The 16329-nt window shown below is 52.2% G+C and overlaps 1 protein-coding gene across 2 annotated transcripts in view; it reads left to right on the forward strand.

The window, feature by feature from the left end:
- Positions 1–16329, forward strand: part of GRIP2 (glutamate receptor interacting protein 2) — a 96384-nt gene that overhangs the window by 73352 nt on the left and 6703 nt on the right. For both annotated transcript variants that reach the window (XM_047850517.1, XM_047850518.1), the window contains 11 exons: positions 194–343; positions 2973–3159; positions 3651–3796; positions 4544–4624; positions 7413–7479; positions 7572–7717; positions 8535–8679; positions 10493–10632; positions 11258–11437; positions 12462–12642; positions 14251–14356. In XM_047850517.1, coding sequence (XP_047706473.1) covers positions 194–343; positions 2973–3159; positions 3651–3796; positions 4544–4624; positions 7413–7479; positions 7572–7717; positions 8535–8679; positions 10493–10632; positions 11258–11437; positions 12462–12642; positions 14251–14356 — 1529 coding nt within the window. The remainder of the gene's footprint in view (positions 1–193; positions 344–2972; positions 3160–3650; positions 3797–4543; positions 4625–7412; positions 7480–7571; positions 7718–8534; positions 8680–10492; positions 10633–11257; positions 11438–12461; positions 12643–14250; positions 14357–16329) is intronic.

Here is a 16329-nt window from a genome sequence, read left to right on the forward strand (position 1 = left end):
GTCTGTGAAAACCCTGCAGTCTTTGAGGCCCAGAGTGGGAGAGACTTACCTGAGGTCACACAGCCAGTGGTTGAGGTGAAAGGGGGAGTGCGTCCCCGTGTCGCCTTGTGCTGGGGTGGCTGCCTAGCACCCACTGTGTGGCAAGGTGGCAGGCCCTTCTGGGATTCACGGGGCTGTGCTCTCATCTCCCCAGCCTTGTCCTCGACTCCCTTTTCCTCGCCGACCATGAATCATGCCTTTCCCTGCACCAACCCCAGCACCCTTCCCCGTGGATCCCACCCTATGAGCCCCCGGACCACAATGGGGCGGAGGAGGCAGCGAAGAAGGGAGCACAAGAGCTCATGTAAGTAAACCATGGGCTCTTCCCTCCGCTTTGAGCTACATGTATGCCTGATCCTGAGAGATTTGCCGAAGAATGGGGGCATTTGGGGCAGGGCCCCAGTTCTATGTTTGTGGGGTCATTAAATAGCATGAGTGGTATGCCAGACTGCCTTGGATGGTTGGGTAGGTTGTGCAGTGTACAAGGATGCACCTGATGAGTACCAGTTGCTTTGTACATTTATTATGGAAAATTCCCAGCAGGTGATAGACCTCACCATCAAAGAGGCACCTCACCTTAAAGTGCCTTGAGGAGAGGATACCTGAATCTGAAAAGCTTTCCTCTTTCAGATTTGCACAAAGGTCTTGCAGGAACTCCATTTCATTTTCTTTCGTTCTGGATTCGTTTTGATCCAAAGAGAAAGTGTGAGCGTGGTGCAGCTACGTCTTTACCGCTTCTCTGACATTTTTTAATTTTCCCTAAGACAAAGACATGTAGGCCTGAGGCTAGCCATCCAGCATGTGGTAATTTTCATGTTCAGTGTGTATGTATATATACACATATGCGTGTAGACATACACACATATATACACACACGTATAGATTTCTACTTACCTTTTGTTTATAGGCATTTCTATTTGCAATCACTGTATATGTAGTTCCCTTTTGAAATGAAGGTATAAGTATTTTAAAAAGTGAGTGAATGTAAAGACAAATAGTAGTGAATGATAATGCAGGAGACGTGTGGAAATAGCAAAAGTCACGAGAATACCAAGAATTTTGAAGTCTTTCCTGGGAAAAGTCCTTCCTTTGTTGACGTAGAGAGTTTATCCAGCCTTCTGCTCTGTGAGTTGTAGAGGCCTCCAGGAAGGATGAAAGGTTAACTGGGCCATTTGGAATTGAACCAGGTGAGGGAGAAGAGGAATACAAATCTCCTGGAAAGGAGCTAAATAGGGTTATGAGCTTCCTGGAAGCCAAGGTGAAAATGGAAACATTTCAGAGTCAGATGAGAGATTAAAATACGTCTCTACCAACCTCCTTTGTCAACCACCAAAGCTGGAGGTGTGTAGGTAAAAAGATTCAGAAATGCTGTTCATAGGCAGGGGCATGTGGAGGCTAAGGGCTCTTGGGACACCTTTACCTGTCCCTTTCCTAAGACGGATGACTAGTAAAGTATTATTATTATTATTATTATTATTATTATTGATGATAACCATTAGTTAATTAGTTAAACGTTTTGAACACCTCCTATATACCAAGCACCATTCTTGTTATTAGGGATGGAACTATGAAAATTATAGCAATACAACATATGCAACAATATAATATATTACACAGATTGTAACATGTAATATAAAGTATAACAAAATAGTAATAAAGGCATAATAGTATAATATAATTCATAATAGAATTAAATATAATAAATTATATTTAATACGTAATGCCTATTAATAATACAGATATTTTTATATCTGGAATATAAAACAATATATATTAAGTAACATAATGTATCAAACAGATATAAAATTTTCATATGACCCAGCAGTTCCACATTGATATATGCCCAAGAGAAATGAAAATATGTCATGTCTACCCAAAAACTTATACATGAATACTCGTAGCAACATTATTCATTTTAGCCAAAAGATGGAAACAACCCAGATGTCCATCAAGAGATGAATGGATAAGGGCGCCTGGGTGGGTCAGTTGGTTGAGCGTCCAACTTTTGGTTTCGGCTCAGGTCATGATCCCAGGGTTGTGGGATCGAGCCCCGCATCGGACTTCTCACTGAGCATGGAGCCTGCTTAGGATTCTCTCTCCCTCTCCCTGTGCCCCTGTCCTGCTCTCATGCACGCTCTCTCTCTCAAAAAGAGAGAGAGAGAGAGAGAGAGAGAGAGAGAGAGAGAGATGAATGGTTAAAGAAAATGTGGCATATTCATACTGTGGGATGTTATTTAGCCTTATAAAGGAGAACCTTGAAAATATTATGCTTAGTGACAGAAGCCAGACACAAAAGACCACATATTATAGGATTGCATTTACAGGGAATGTCCAGAATAGGCAAACCCATAGAGAAGAAAATAGATTAGAGGTTGCTTAGGGCCGGGAGAGATGGAAGGATCTGGAACACTAGCTAAAAGGAATGGGGTTTCTTTCTGAGATGATGAAAGGATTCTACATTTGATTGTGCTGATGGTTGTACTACGTTGTTAATATACTATAACACACTAAGTTGTACACTTTAAATTGGTGAATGCTATGTTAGGTGAATTGTATCTCAATAAAGCTGTTACCAAAAATAGCATAATACGTATTATGGTATTATACTAGCATTAGAACAACACTAACCCAACGTAACATCATAATCGTCTGTTTTACAGAGGAGTTTACAACATCACATCACACATCACAATCCTCTGTTTTACAACATGGCAGTCCCAGGAGCTGTCTCCCTTAATCCTTGTCACGGCCCTGCTGGGTGGGAATCCCCCGCTGTGCAGATGAGGAGAGCACTGCCCAGAACAGGCTGTGACTCCCTGGGCCACTCACTTGCCCGTCTGACTCCAGGTTCTTGAGCCTAGGAATGGGTTGGTTCTGGCCCGAAGGGCTCTCTGGGACTGCCCACCTGACAGCCATGCCCACCTGTCCTGTAGTGTCACTGGCCTCCAGCACAGTGGGGCCAGGGGGACAGATCGTGCACACGGAGACCACGGAGGTCATACTCTGCGGAGACCCCCTCAGCGGCTTCGGCCTCCAGCTCCAGGGTGGCATCTTTGCCACCGAGACCCTTTCTTCCCCTCCGCTCGTGCGCTTCATCGAGCCCGACAGCCCAGCAGAGAGGTGAGCCAACTTCCCCTGCCCCACTGGGCCTGCCATTCTCCAACTCAGGGCTCACAGACAGCCAGGGAAACTGAGTCACATGCCAAGCCTGGCTTCACAAGTGTATCTCGCTCCACCATCCTATCAACTCCGTCATCAGCCCCACTTTATAGATGAGGAAACTGAGGTGCAGAGAAGCTGATGCATTGCCCAGGGTCACGCAGCTTGTGAGTGCCCCAGGACTGGAACCCCTGTCTGCCTGAAGCCCGAGTCCTCTATATACATATCCTAAGGCACGCATCACCCCCCTTGGGCAGACAGAGAAGCCGAGGCCCAGCAAGTTCACTCCCTTAGCCAGAGTCACGTGCTGAATGACCTGAGGATGTACAGCTGGTATAGGGCTGAGCTGGGAGTCATACCCCGAGCCTGCCCCTGCATGGCATTCCTGTCCCCCAGGGATAACCGTGCTGGTAACAGAACTTCTTCTCTCCGCGGGGCTGCCCGGGATTCAGGTGTGGGCTGCTGCAGGTGGGAGACCGGGTCCTGTCCATCAATGGTATTGCCACCGAGGACGGGACGATGGAGGAAGCTAACCAGCTGCTGCGGGACGCGGCGCTGGCCCACAGGGTCGCACTGGAGGTCGAGTTTGATGTGGCAGGTGAGTGAGTGTCCCTACCTCCCCCCTCGCCCTTGGGGACCTTGTGCTCCCTCCTGTCCTGTGCTCTCGCCCGGTGCACGTGCTCCTCCACCCCCACCCCACCCCCCCTTGCAGCGACCCTTCTGCCTGAGCGTTGGCGGCGTGTGCCTGAGCACCAGCACCAGGAAGGCACTGGCCGGGGAGGCAGGAATTCTGCACACCAGTGGGAGCGTTGATGAGGGAGTTTTGTGCCGAAACAGGACCGAGGGAGGGCAGAGGGGGGCTGAAAACATTCCCTGCCCCTCTGCAGGGCTTAGGCAAAGAACCCCACACAAAAACTCAGTTAGACGTTCTGGTCTTGTGATTTCGACATTCTGTGACTTTGGACACTCCCTCCCACCACCCATCCTCAGCTTCCCCAACTTGAACTGGTGAATAGAGTCCTACTACAATGGATATTGTTGGGTTAGATGAGATAAATCGTGCAGAAACACCCAGCTAAGGCCCGGCACGTAGTAGGTGCTTGGTAGATTGTTACTGGGTCTGAACTGGGTTCAGCCTGGGCGCCAGCCCCAAATCTGCTCTGACCAGATGGGTTGTCTTGGGCAAATGCCAGCTCACCATGCCTCAGTTCCCTCATCTGTCAGGTGGAAGACGCAGGATGGGGTTGGGACGGTGACTTTTTGCAGTCTCTCCCAGCTGGCCTACTGGGACTCCCTGAGTCTTCTCCCTCAGGCCTCACATGAGTCCACGTGTGTTTGCCTGCAGAGTCCGTCATCCCGAGCAGCGGTACCTTCCACGTGAAGCTGCCCAAGAGGCGTGGAGTGGAGCTGGGCATCACCATTGGCTGTGAGTCCCTCCCCGCCATGCAGTCCCCACGCCGAGTGAGCCTCCTGCTGGGGGAAAGAACACACCTCCAGCCTAGAAGAGGGGGGTGCTCCAGGTGGGAGGGCTGGCTTGGGTTCCCTCTGCCTGCAACGCTCAGCTCTGTGTCCTTGGGCGACACCCTAGCCACTGGGAGCGTCAGTTTCCCATTCTGCACAATGGGAGTTTCCTGGCCATGTGGCTCTCCCAGTGGGATTAAGTGGCTTGTAAGGCACCAAACACATGGGCCAGATTGGTTTTTTATTTGTTTTTTGTTGTTGTTGTTTTTTACCTTCACATTCCCAGTAGTGGGAGGATGAAAACAGAAGAGTAGAATGCACAAGCATAGGGACCTTCAGAACCCTCCCATGGCTTCATCCTACTCTGAGTAAAAGCTGAAGTCCTCACGGCTGATGAGGCCTTTGTGATCTGGTCCTAGTGATCTCTGACTTCATCTCCTGCCATCCCTCCATCATGCCCCACCAGCCACTGCTGGCCTCCTGGTTGATCCTTGAACATACTGCTCCTTCCAGCCTCAGGGCCTTTGCACTGGCCGTTCCCTCTGCCCTCTTCCCCAGCATTTGCTCAAATGGCACCTTTGGAAGTCCTTTCCTACCACCCCGATTTACACTTGCCCTACCCTCCATGTGGCCCCTTCCATACTTTCTTTTTCTCCACAGCATGCTTTATCAGTTGACAAATTATGTACAGTTGGCCCTTGAACAACATGGGTTTGAACTGTGCAGGTCCACTTAAACGTGGATTTTTTCCGATAAATACAGTACGTCCTGTAAATGTATTTTCTCTTCCTTACGATTTTCTTTTTTTTTTTTTTAATTTTTTTTAACGTTTATTTATTTTTGAGACAGAGAGAGCCAGAGCATGAATGGGGGAGGGTCAGAGAGAGAGGGAGACACAGAATCCGAAACAGGCTCCAGGCTCTGAGCTGTCAGCACAGAGCCCGATGCGGGGCTCAAACTCACGGACCGCAAGATCATGACCTGAGCCGAAGCCGGCTGCTTAACCGACTGAGCTACCCAAACGCCCCCTTTCCTTACGATTTTCTTAACATTTTCCTTTTTCTAGCATACTTTATTTTAAGAACATAGTATGTGATACATATAACATACAAAGTACATGTTAATCAATTGTGTTATTTGTAAGGTGTCCATTCGACCGTAGGCTATTAGTAGTTAAGTTTTGGGGAGTCAAAAGTTAATATTCAACTGCATGGGGAGACAGCACCCCTAACCCCCACATAGTTCAAAGGCCAGCTGTACTTTAAAATGTTGTTGATTATCTGTGTCCCCCACCGGACTGGTAGCCCCAGGAGGGTGGGGATCTTTGTTTTGTTCACTCTCCTTCTCCCTTGCACATACATAGTAGAGATTCTAACTGTGCCCTGGGGATCCTGAAGGGAAAAACGTTGGGATAAGGGGTGGAGACACCCCCCGGCTGGCTGTAGCATTGCCACCCCCACCGCCCTGCTGAGGTGACCTCCTGGCGAGTGTCCACTCTGGCCAGGGCAGCACACACACTGGTAGGCTGACCCCAGGTCAGGCAACAGATGCTTGGACCTCATTCCCCAGGGAGATTCAGGGAGCCCCAGAGAACAGAAGACCAGGATTGCAGTCCTTGTGTGAAATGATCCTCAGTCCCCACCCTGGGCTTGACAGAGGGTGACTGCAGCTCCTTCCTTCCCCAGACTCCACAGTCAATGGAGGTGGAAGTTTAAGCACTCTGGGAGGGGAGAAGCTGCTTCCAGCCCAGGAACCTCTGGGTAGGGCTGCCAGATACAGTTGCACAAGTGGCACATGACACAAAGATGCCCATTTGAGGTAGACTTACAATTTTATTACATCAGTTGGAAGAGGTGCCCTTGTCTCATCTGCAAAGATGCCACATGGGCTAGAAGAGGCTTCTACCATCTGGTCACTAATGGGAAAACCCATCCGCCCAGATGGATTCTTTCTGCAAGAAAACTTAGCTATTCATGCAACAACCATTGTCTTAGGTCACGTTTCCCCAGAAAGAGCTTCTTAGACAGAGTTATGTTCCGGGGGTTTGCTGAGAAGGGCTCTTGGAATCACCACCTGTGCGAGGTGAAGGATGTGGGGCTGGGCAGATGGAGGAGCTGGGTTGTGATGCGACCACAGCAGGTGGCTCAGCCAATCCCACGGAGAGCCCGAGGGCCAGGAAGGCTTTGGAAGTTGTCCTGAATGAGGCTGGGAGCCAGGCCTTTGCACTTCTGTTGGACCCGGCTCTACCCAGGAGCTGCATAACCTTGGGTGAGGCTGTTCTCTTGGTCAGAGGCAGTTTCCAGAGAGGGAGCCCCCTGCGGGCCATTCAGCTAGCACTCCCTGCAGATGGGAGAAGGGAAAACTCAATTGTGGAAGGGTCACCCAGTTCCTGGGTCGTGGCCCTGTGCCAGGTGGGAGTCCCTGACACAGCCTCTGAAGGAGTTCGCAGTTTGCTGGGGGATGGGCTGAGCAGAAGGGAAAAGCGCTGATGTGGACTGAGCACCTGTTATGTGCCGGGATCCATGTTAGGTTTTGCTTTGTCTAGTTTGATCTCATGACATCTCCATGAGTTCTGTGGCATCCCCCCCATTTTACAGAGGGGAAACTGAGGCAGAAAGGGGGCTGATTTGCTCACGGTCACCCAGACAGGAAGCAGTGAGAGCAGGACATGCTCTAACTCCTGACCCCTCCAAACTCCCTGAGGCTGAGGTGGTCAAAGGTCAGATTCATGCTTCTCCCCCCGCCCGCAACAGCGACCAGCAGGAAGCGAGGAGAGCCCCTCATCATCTCTGACATCAAGAAGGGCAGCGTGGCACACAGGTAGGGCTGGCCCTGGGCACAGGGCAGGGGGAGTAATCCAGGGGGAGTAGCGTGTGCCAGCCTCTTTCTGTCCCCCACCCCTGCTCATGCAGGACCGGCACCCTTGAGCCAGGCGACAAGCTTCTGGCCATCGACAATATCCGCCTGGACAACTGCCCCATGGAGGATGCTGTGCAAATCCTGCGGCAGTGCGAGGACCTGGTGAAGCTGAAGATCCGGAAGGACGAGGACAACTCCGGTATGGCCCCTGCCCGACCCTGCCGCCTCTCGGTCCACCCCCGGATGATGCGTTCCCAGCTTGCAATTTGGGGTTCCCTCTGGCCAAGGAAGGAGGGAGGCAGGCTGCTGGTGCAGGCTCCTTGAATGAACAGATGCAGGGAGGACCCCAGCACAGATGTCTCACCATCCCTGGGGCTGCCTGGATCCTCTGCACCCAGCACAAAGCCTAGCAGAGGGGACCCCCAGGGGGCAGCAGCGAGCGGAGTGGGCGGGGCAGGGATGCCTCAATGACTGCACCCTGCAAGGGCAGTGTGTGAGTGAAGAAGTAAAAGCTGTGACACCTCTGAGGCCAGACAGGTGACAGAAGTGAGTGAACTGGACAGAAGGTAAGAAAAATGTATACAGGTTGGGGAGGCAGTAGGGAGGGGTGAGGCTTGTGGTCCCTGGAGAGCCAATCCCTTATTCAGAGAGGCAACTCCTACCCTGGGAAGTATGCTGTCTTGTGGGCAAAACTTCTAAGTTTTCTTTTTTAAAGAAAGCTGGAAATCTGGTTTCTTCTTCTCATTATTGTTATTTTGTGTCATGCATGAAATTTATATTTTAGAGTGTTGGGTTCATGGTGTTTGGGTGCCAGAAAACATTTCTGGAGGCAGAAGATGGCATCAGGGTCCCCGGGTTGTGCCATCCAAAGTCATGGCAGGAGTGAGTGGGTGAACTAACAAATGAGTGAGTGTGAGTGGGAGTGAGTAAGGACACCAAGGTGTTGGGGGCTGGGGGCATCCATCTCCTGGGTCCTGCCCCACTGCACCCCGCCCTGATAGGTGCCACCTTTGCAGATGAACAGGAGACCACAGGTGCCATTAGCTACACAGTGGAACTGAAACGTTACGGGGGTCCCCTGGGTATCACCATTTCGGGCACAGAGGAGCCTTTTGACCCCATTGTCATCTCAGGCCTCACCAAGCGTGGTCTGGCTGAGAGGTGAGCCAGGGTTCTGGGGGGGATGCATGGGGTGGGTCCAGGGACCCTCATGGGGCAGGGGTTGTGCTTTGAGAACAGCTGAAGTGGATTCTGACCTTGGTTCCAACGTTGACATTCTGGGTGACATCAGGACTGTCCCTTCCCTCTCTGAGCCTCAGTTCCACAGAGGTAGACCAGCCCCTCCCTGGCTGACCTCTCCAGCTTCAGTAGGTGCCAGATAAATGTATGCCAACTCTCCTCTCTCTCCCAGCGTGGAGATTCCTGGAGATTTCTGGAAAGTCAGCATTGTGAGCCTTTTTGGAGCACCTGCTGTGTGCCTTCAATCCTGGCACAGCATGGGGCTTTTCTGCAGGCATTATGGGCCCCCCTGCTGTCCTCTCCTCTGGGGAAGGTGTGAGAAAGAGGGTGCCCCAGGCTGGCCAGACTGGGGGGAGCAGGTGAATCTGGGGCCCAGAGGTAGAACAGGGTCCCATGGGGGTCACAGGGGGTGGTCCCAGTCTGGGCGAGATGCAGCTTTCTCCAGCCACTGAGAGGAACTGGCTGTAAAGGGAGAGACTGGGCAGGTCTGGAGGGGGCAGGCTGGGCCCCTGGGGGAGGACACAAAGCAGGAAGGGCCACGTGGTTACGGGGTGCCGCAGTGGGGGGCTGAGGAGTGTGGTTCCTGGCTCCCTGTTGGTGTCCTTGCTCCCGGGCGCCCCCTGCTGGCCCACTCCAGGGGCCAGTGTGGATGGTTCCCACCTGAAGTATGTTCATCTACTCCCACGTTTACTGGGTGCCTACTATGTGGCGGCTCATCCTGGACGCTGGGAGCACAACAGACAGTCCCCCGTGCCCTCACTGGGCTGATTTAGCTTAGTGCTGTCTAGCTGCAGTGTAATGCGAGCCACACATTTAATTATCAACTTCCCGGTAGCCATATTAGAAAAATAAAGAGAAATAAAACGAATCTTACGTATGTATTTATTTCGACACGTAATCAATATACAAATGATTAATGAGATAGTTTACACTATTTTTTAAATTGTGTCTTCAGAATCTGGTGCGTAGTTTGCCTAAGTCAAGGTGTCTCAGTTTGTGGCAGCCACGCTATGGGGCCCAGTAGCCGCAGGCGGCTGCCGAACTGGACAGACCTCCCTCCCTCACTCAGCCCGGCACCCCCCTGACTTACTCAGTCCCCTGGACTCCTGGGGAGCTTGGTGGGTGGTGCCCACCTGCAGCTGCTCTCCCTGCTCTCTCTCAGGATCCCCTTCCCCAGCCCGATTCCCAGGGATACCATTTAATTGGCCAGGCATGTGCATGTTTAGAAAAGCTCCTCAGGTAATTCTAATGGTGTCCAGGCAGAAACCCACTGGACCGGATCAATGCCTTGCCAGCCCCTTGCATCCCCTTGTGAGGTCGCCTAGGCACCCTGTGCTCATTCTCTGGGTGAGGAAGCTGAGGCCCAGGGAAAGGGAAAGGCTGTCCATGGAGAGAAGCATGAATCCCTTCCACCCATCCATCTTTCAGTTAGAATTAGGTAAAGTAAGTTTATCACTCTCATTTATGGGCTCCAGATCACGTGGTAGTTGACAGCTGCTCTGCGTGATTCAGACCGTGCTCAGAACTCATGCTTCACCCTGCTTCCAGAACCTGCCTTTACAGTCAGGCAGGATAATCCCTCCCCTCCCAAATTCTAGACTTTGCCTTCTGTTGCAGCTGGGTTTGATTGAGGTCCATCGGGCTTGTGCCTTGGGGTTCCTGAGTTCCCTGAGGGCAGACCCCCACCCTGAAGCCTCGACCGTGTCTCGTTCTCTGTCCTGTGCCCCCTCCCCAGGACTGGCGCTATCCACGTTGGGGATCGCATCCTGGCCATCAACAGCGTCAGCCTCAAGGGCCGGCCTCTGAGTGAGGCCATCCACCTCCTGCAGGTGGCTGGTGAGACTGTCACACTGAAGATCAAGAAGCAGCTAGACCGTGAGCCTCACCCCACCACCTGGGGGCCCTCAGCCCATGTGGGAACCCCTCTGTGCCCAGCCTCGTGGAATCCCCACCAAACCCCACAGAGGCGGGAAGGCATCTGGGACAGCTGAGGAGGCGGGACCCAGAAGGGTCACAGCTTGTATGGGGCAGAGTCTGGGCCTGAACCACCCACTGTCTTCATCGCCTCCTGCCTCTCACAGCTGCTCGTTATGCCTTCGGGCCGTACCTGTCCTTTCCTCAGTTTCCCCCGATTTGTACCCTGTACCTTGGCAAGCGAGGCCACTGCCCGCCATGGAAGGAGCCTTCAGGGTCTTCCTTCTGACCCGGGCCCCACTGTTGCTCACCCTGTGACCTTGGGCATGTTGTGCACACACAACGCCATGGGGGCTCCCTGAGGCCCAGCTCAGAGAACTCAGCCTCCGTTTTCCTGTCTGTGAAATGGGTTTGCCCATTGGTGCACCACCTCCCTCATATCAGGGGGCCCAGCAGCAGGCTCGGGGGGAGTGCTCAGTGCCTGTGAGTTCCCAAACCAGACTGAAGTGGGGAAACTGAGGCTCACTGAGCATCTCTGTCTCTGAGGTCAGAGGCCAGTGGCAGTGACACCCCCTTTCCATCCCAGGCCCCCTCCCACACCGCAAGTCGGGCAGCCTCAGTGAGGCCAGCGATGCAGATGAGGACCCTCCAGAGGCACTCAAAGGGGGCTTGCTGGCAGCCCGGTTCTCCCCTGCCGTGCCCAGCGTGGACAGCGCCGTGGAGTCCTGGGACAGCTCGGCCACAGAGGGGGGGTTTGGGGGCCCAGGTAACACTTCATCGCCTATAAGCAACATGCTCTCTCTGGGCCGCCCCAGCTGCCAGGCCTTTGTAGGGGCTGCTCCTTCTGCCTAATCCTTCCTCCTCCTCTCCCAGCTCCTTCCTTCAGGGACGCTTCCTGGAGGCAGACCCGCCTGGGCCACATCAGCCATTCCCAGGGCCCCTCACTGCTCAGAGCATGGACCCCAGGCCTTAACACATCTTTTGATTAGCATCCATAGCACCTCAGCTGGCTATTCAGAGTTCCCCACTCTGAGGTTAGGGACCAAGCTGGCCATACTTCTGTCTTTGTCATTCCCAGCCCAGTGCCCTGCACACGGCAGGTGCCCAATCAATGTTTATTGCATCCGTGGAGTCCTGGGCAAAAAAACCCCTTCCCACCTCATCCTGCAAGACCCAGCCTTAAAGTGGACACCTCCAGGCCACCCTCTTAGGACACGAGCTCCCCTGCCCATGCGTGTTGAGACCCATAGGTAGCTTTGGAGGTTGGGGGCATTTGACTGCAGCAGCTGGCCTTCTGGCCTCTGCAACACAGAGCCACAGGGGCTCCCCAAGGCCAAGCTCAGAGAACTAGTGGAGTGAGGCTTCTAAGTGCCCTCAGGTGGCTCCCAGCCCCTGTCCTCATTGTCTGTATATCTGCCTTCCCTGGGGTCTCAGCTTCCCCATCTCAAGTACTTGATTAGTATCTCTTAGCTTACTCCTGGGGCAGGGTCGTCAGAGCTCCCAAAGGCAGGCAGAGAGGAATGGTCAAAATAGTGAAAGTCCTTCCTGTGCAGGGGCAACTGGGCGAAGCTTGATGGAGGCGGGACAGGGTCCTGGAGCTGTGGTCATTAACTCTTCTGCTGGGTGATTCAGAGTGTTCTGGGTGGCGGCCGGGCCCTCAGGGGACTCTGGGTAGTCATGCAGGTCCAGACGGGGCAAAGACCTATCCACGGTCACCCAGCACAGCTGGAAAAGGGGCAGAAAGGAGGGTGAGCTATACCCTCTCAGACACCCCCCTCTCCACCTGCCAGGCTCCTACACTCCACAGGTGGCAGCTCGGAATGTGACCCCCCAGGAGTGGCGACCCAGCCGGCTGAGAAGCAGCCCCCCACCCACGGAGCCCCGGAGGACAAGCTACACCCCAGCCCCCACAGACGAGAGCTTCCCTGAGGAGGAGGAGGAGGAGGAGGAGGACTGGGAGCCACCAACTAGGTCTGTGGTGGCAACGCCATGAGGGAGGAGGCAGTCACGGTCTCCTGGCTAGGATGGGGAGGGTCCCTGTGCCACCGTAGGGGGGCAGCAGAGGAGTCTTGTCTGGCTCCCGAGGAGGGTCGCTTCCCAGGAGAGAGGAAACGTCGGTCAGAGCTGCCTCGGCCTGGCTGAGATGGGGATGAGGCTGTGCTGAGCAGAGGGCACTGCCATGGCAAACGTGTGGAAGGTGTTTGCCTTTCTGAAGTCTGCTAATCTCTCGTTCTCAGAAGAAAGGCAACAGACTCAGAACTTGAACCCGACCCTCCTGACTTAGCCCAGATTCCTTGACGGCCCCCCTACAAGGGCCTTCGGGTCACAGGTGCCAGCCCTGAGCTGTGGACGTGATGGGTTTTGTAGTGTTGGCTTTGAAGGGCACGTTGTCACCCCTGGAGGAGGCCCCTGCGGAGAACAGGCCCTGTGGCTGTTCCTCACTGAGCCCTAGCCACCCCTCCCACATCTGGGCTTTCAATCAGGCACTTCCTTCTGCCTACTCTCTCCTGACCAAGGCCTACTGTGCCTTGAAAACCCAGGTCCTGCCTCTGGGAAGCTTCCCTGACTTTTTCAGGCAGAAGGCATGTGAGCCTCCTCATGGCACTGGCCGCCTTGTGTCCACCTGATGCGTTCCCTGGCTGTGGTCCCTTCTGCTAAGTGCCTGGCACCCAGGAGGCATTCCTGCACACTTTGTGAAGGAACCGCCAGCTCCTTAAGAACAGGGGCGACACCTTCTTTACCTCCGTAGCCGTGAGCCCTGTGGATGGAGCCCTGGCTCAAAATATTTGTAGAAATGATTTGAATGGAGAGAATGTCCTTCAGCCTCAGTCTTCTCATCTTTAAAATGGGAAGGGCAGGAGGCAACTATCATGCATCAGCCTCCCTGAGTCTCCCTAGGAGAGAAAAGCTGGAGGGCCTTTATAAGAAAGTGCTTTGCAAATCATACTTTATAAGTGGCCAGGACTTTGTAGGCGGCAAGTGGCTTTGTGAACTATGAAGCGTGCAAGTGTGACTTGGTATTATTCTATCGCGCCTCAATTTTAGAGTGATGATGGGCTCCTACACCCTGTGACGGAAGCCGTGGGGTGGCCTAGACCCTTCCCCAGCACAGACACGCCATCTCCATCCATCTGTGTCCTTGCTGGCTCCAGCTCTGTCCCTGTCACTGTGCTATGATGCCATGTGTCTGGGTGGGGCCAGGGGCCGTCCTCTGGGGCTACACCATGGATCTCCTCTCTGTCTATCTGTCTGTCTGTCCGTCCGTCTGTCTCTCTTCCCAGGCGTCCTGTGTCACCGCTCTCCACCCCGTCTCATCTGCCCCTGTTCTAACTGGCCACCGACAGTCCTGGTCGCCCCTAACTGCGTCTTCCCCCCATTCCGTGTCACCAACCACTGCCCCGGGGCCCCAGCACTGCCACCGAGGACGCCCGCCTGCCTGCCCGCCCGCCCGCCCGCCCACCCTCTGGCCCCTTGAGCCCAACGCCGGGCCCTGGGGCCCCGAAGACTCCTCAGGCCCCAGCCCGCCTGCCCGCCCATCTGTCCACCAGGAGTTGACGCTCTCTGGTTCCTACGTTACAGCCCAGCCCCTGGCCCTGCCCGTGAGGAGGGCTTCTGGCGCATGTTCGGGGAAGCCCTCGAAGACCTGGAGTCGTGTGGTCAGTCAGAGCTGCTGAGGGAACTGGAGGTAGGGCCACCCACCCCGCAGACCTTCCTGGGGGCACCTGTGCATGGACACACTGACGGGCATGCCGTAGGAGACAAGCGTGTTGATGGGATCCTGCCTGCGTGTCATGTGTGTCATGCACTCACCCGGCACCCGCCATGTAAAGGAGTCTTCACACATGTGCGGACACATACACAAGTGTGACTGAGAACACTGTGGTGTGGCGGTTCGAGGTGTATGCACATGTGAACCTGTCTGGTATCATGTGTGCATTGGCAGCATGCGTGTGGGCATTTCAGAGCAGGTGTGTCTGAGTGTGCACAGTTAGATATGCACAGGGACAGTTTTGGTGTCTGTGTGTGCATGTGCAGTATGTGGACATGGTTGTGGGCATGCCCTGTGGAAGCACGTGGATGTCAACATCAGTGACAGCACAGGGGATCAGGGTCAGGGGAGCTGAGAAGTGACTACAGCTTTGTGTGAGGTCAACATTGCCCACAACAGAACAGGCTGCGCAGAAGGTCTAGGAAAGATCCAGCTGGGTCATTTCAGAAGCTCCTTCATACTCTGAGAGCGATAATGTAAACCTCTGCTTTACTTGTGCTTTTGGCCCTAATATTGTTGACTAGGGCCTTTTTTTTTTTTTTCTCCATCAGCCTTGCTATTTACTATGCTCCTCAGAGAACTAGTTTTTGGCTTTGTTAATTCTGTCTTGTGTTTCATTGTCTCCTATCTTACTCGTTTCTGTGTTTAACTTCTTTGTGTTTCAGTAATGATACTTTTCTTGGTTTCTTAGGTCCTTAATTTTCAGTTTCCCTTGTTTTCTACTATGGTGCATCTTAAGCTATGATTTTACCCATAAGTACTGCTTTGGCTTCATCCCACAAGTTTTGATTTGTAGTGCTTTAATTGATCATTCAGTTCCAAATATTTAAAAAATGTCTAGTACAATTTTAGTTAGACCCTTAACGTATACAGAAGTGGAGAGGTTTCTTTCTAGTATCAATTCTAGTAAATGTTTCGTGTATGCCTGCAAAACAATGTGAATTCCCTTTTTTGGGTGTAGGGTTCTCTGCACATCAAGATTGTTCATAAACTTGTTCAAATCTACATCCTGATGAAATGTTATATGCTTTATTTATCTTCGTGTGGTTTTTTGTTATTGTTAGTAGTATGATAAAATCCCATTGTGAGTAGAGATTTGGCAAATTCTTGACATTCTGTCAATTTTTGTCTATGTCAAAATTTGTCTGTCATTAAGTGCATGATGGCTATAACTTCTTGGTGAATTTTTCTTTTTGTTATTAATCAGTATCTCTATCCCTATCTGCTTTCCACTTTAAATTCCATCTTTCCCATAATAATATGGCTCCACCAGCTTTATTTTAGTAATGTTTCCTGTCTTTTTTCCAATTTCTTTATTTTCAAACTTACTATGTTACTAAGTTGTACATTTCTCATTTTAAGTGTATCTGTTGTATGCTATATATAGCTGATTGTCCCCCCAAGCCAAGGGTCTTCTTTTAAGGCAAGTTTAGTTCATTTATTCTTTTTGTGATTACTAATATAAAGTTATTTCTAGCAAAGAATTTATACTTTCTATGTATCCTACTTTCTCAATACGTCTGATCTACTATCTTAACTTTTCTTGTATTGATAAATCTCCTACTCCTGCACTCTTTCCATCATGAAAAAGGATATTTTTTATAATTTTTATTCTTTTAGTTATTATCCTTAATTCGTTTTACCTTTTTTTTATTTTAGAGAGAAAGTGAGTGTGAGCAGGGGAGATGGGCAGAGGAAGGGGGGAGAGAGAGAGAGGCAGAGAGAGAGAGAGAGAGAGAGAGAGAGAGAGAGAGAGAGAGACTCTTAAGCAGGTTCCATGCTCAGCATAGATCCTGATGAGGGACTTGATCCCATGACCCTGGGATCATGACAAGAGCAAGAGTTGGATGCTCAACCTACTGAGCCACCTAGGTGCCCCTGTTTTACTT

The sequence above is a fragment of the Prionailurus viverrinus genome, chromosome A2 (assembly GCF_022837055.1).
Source record: "Prionailurus viverrinus isolate Anna chromosome A2, UM_Priviv_1.0, whole genome shotgun sequence".
In the NCBI taxonomy this organism is placed as follows: domain Eukaryota; kingdom Metazoa; phylum Chordata; class Mammalia; order Carnivora; family Felidae; genus Prionailurus; species Prionailurus viverrinus.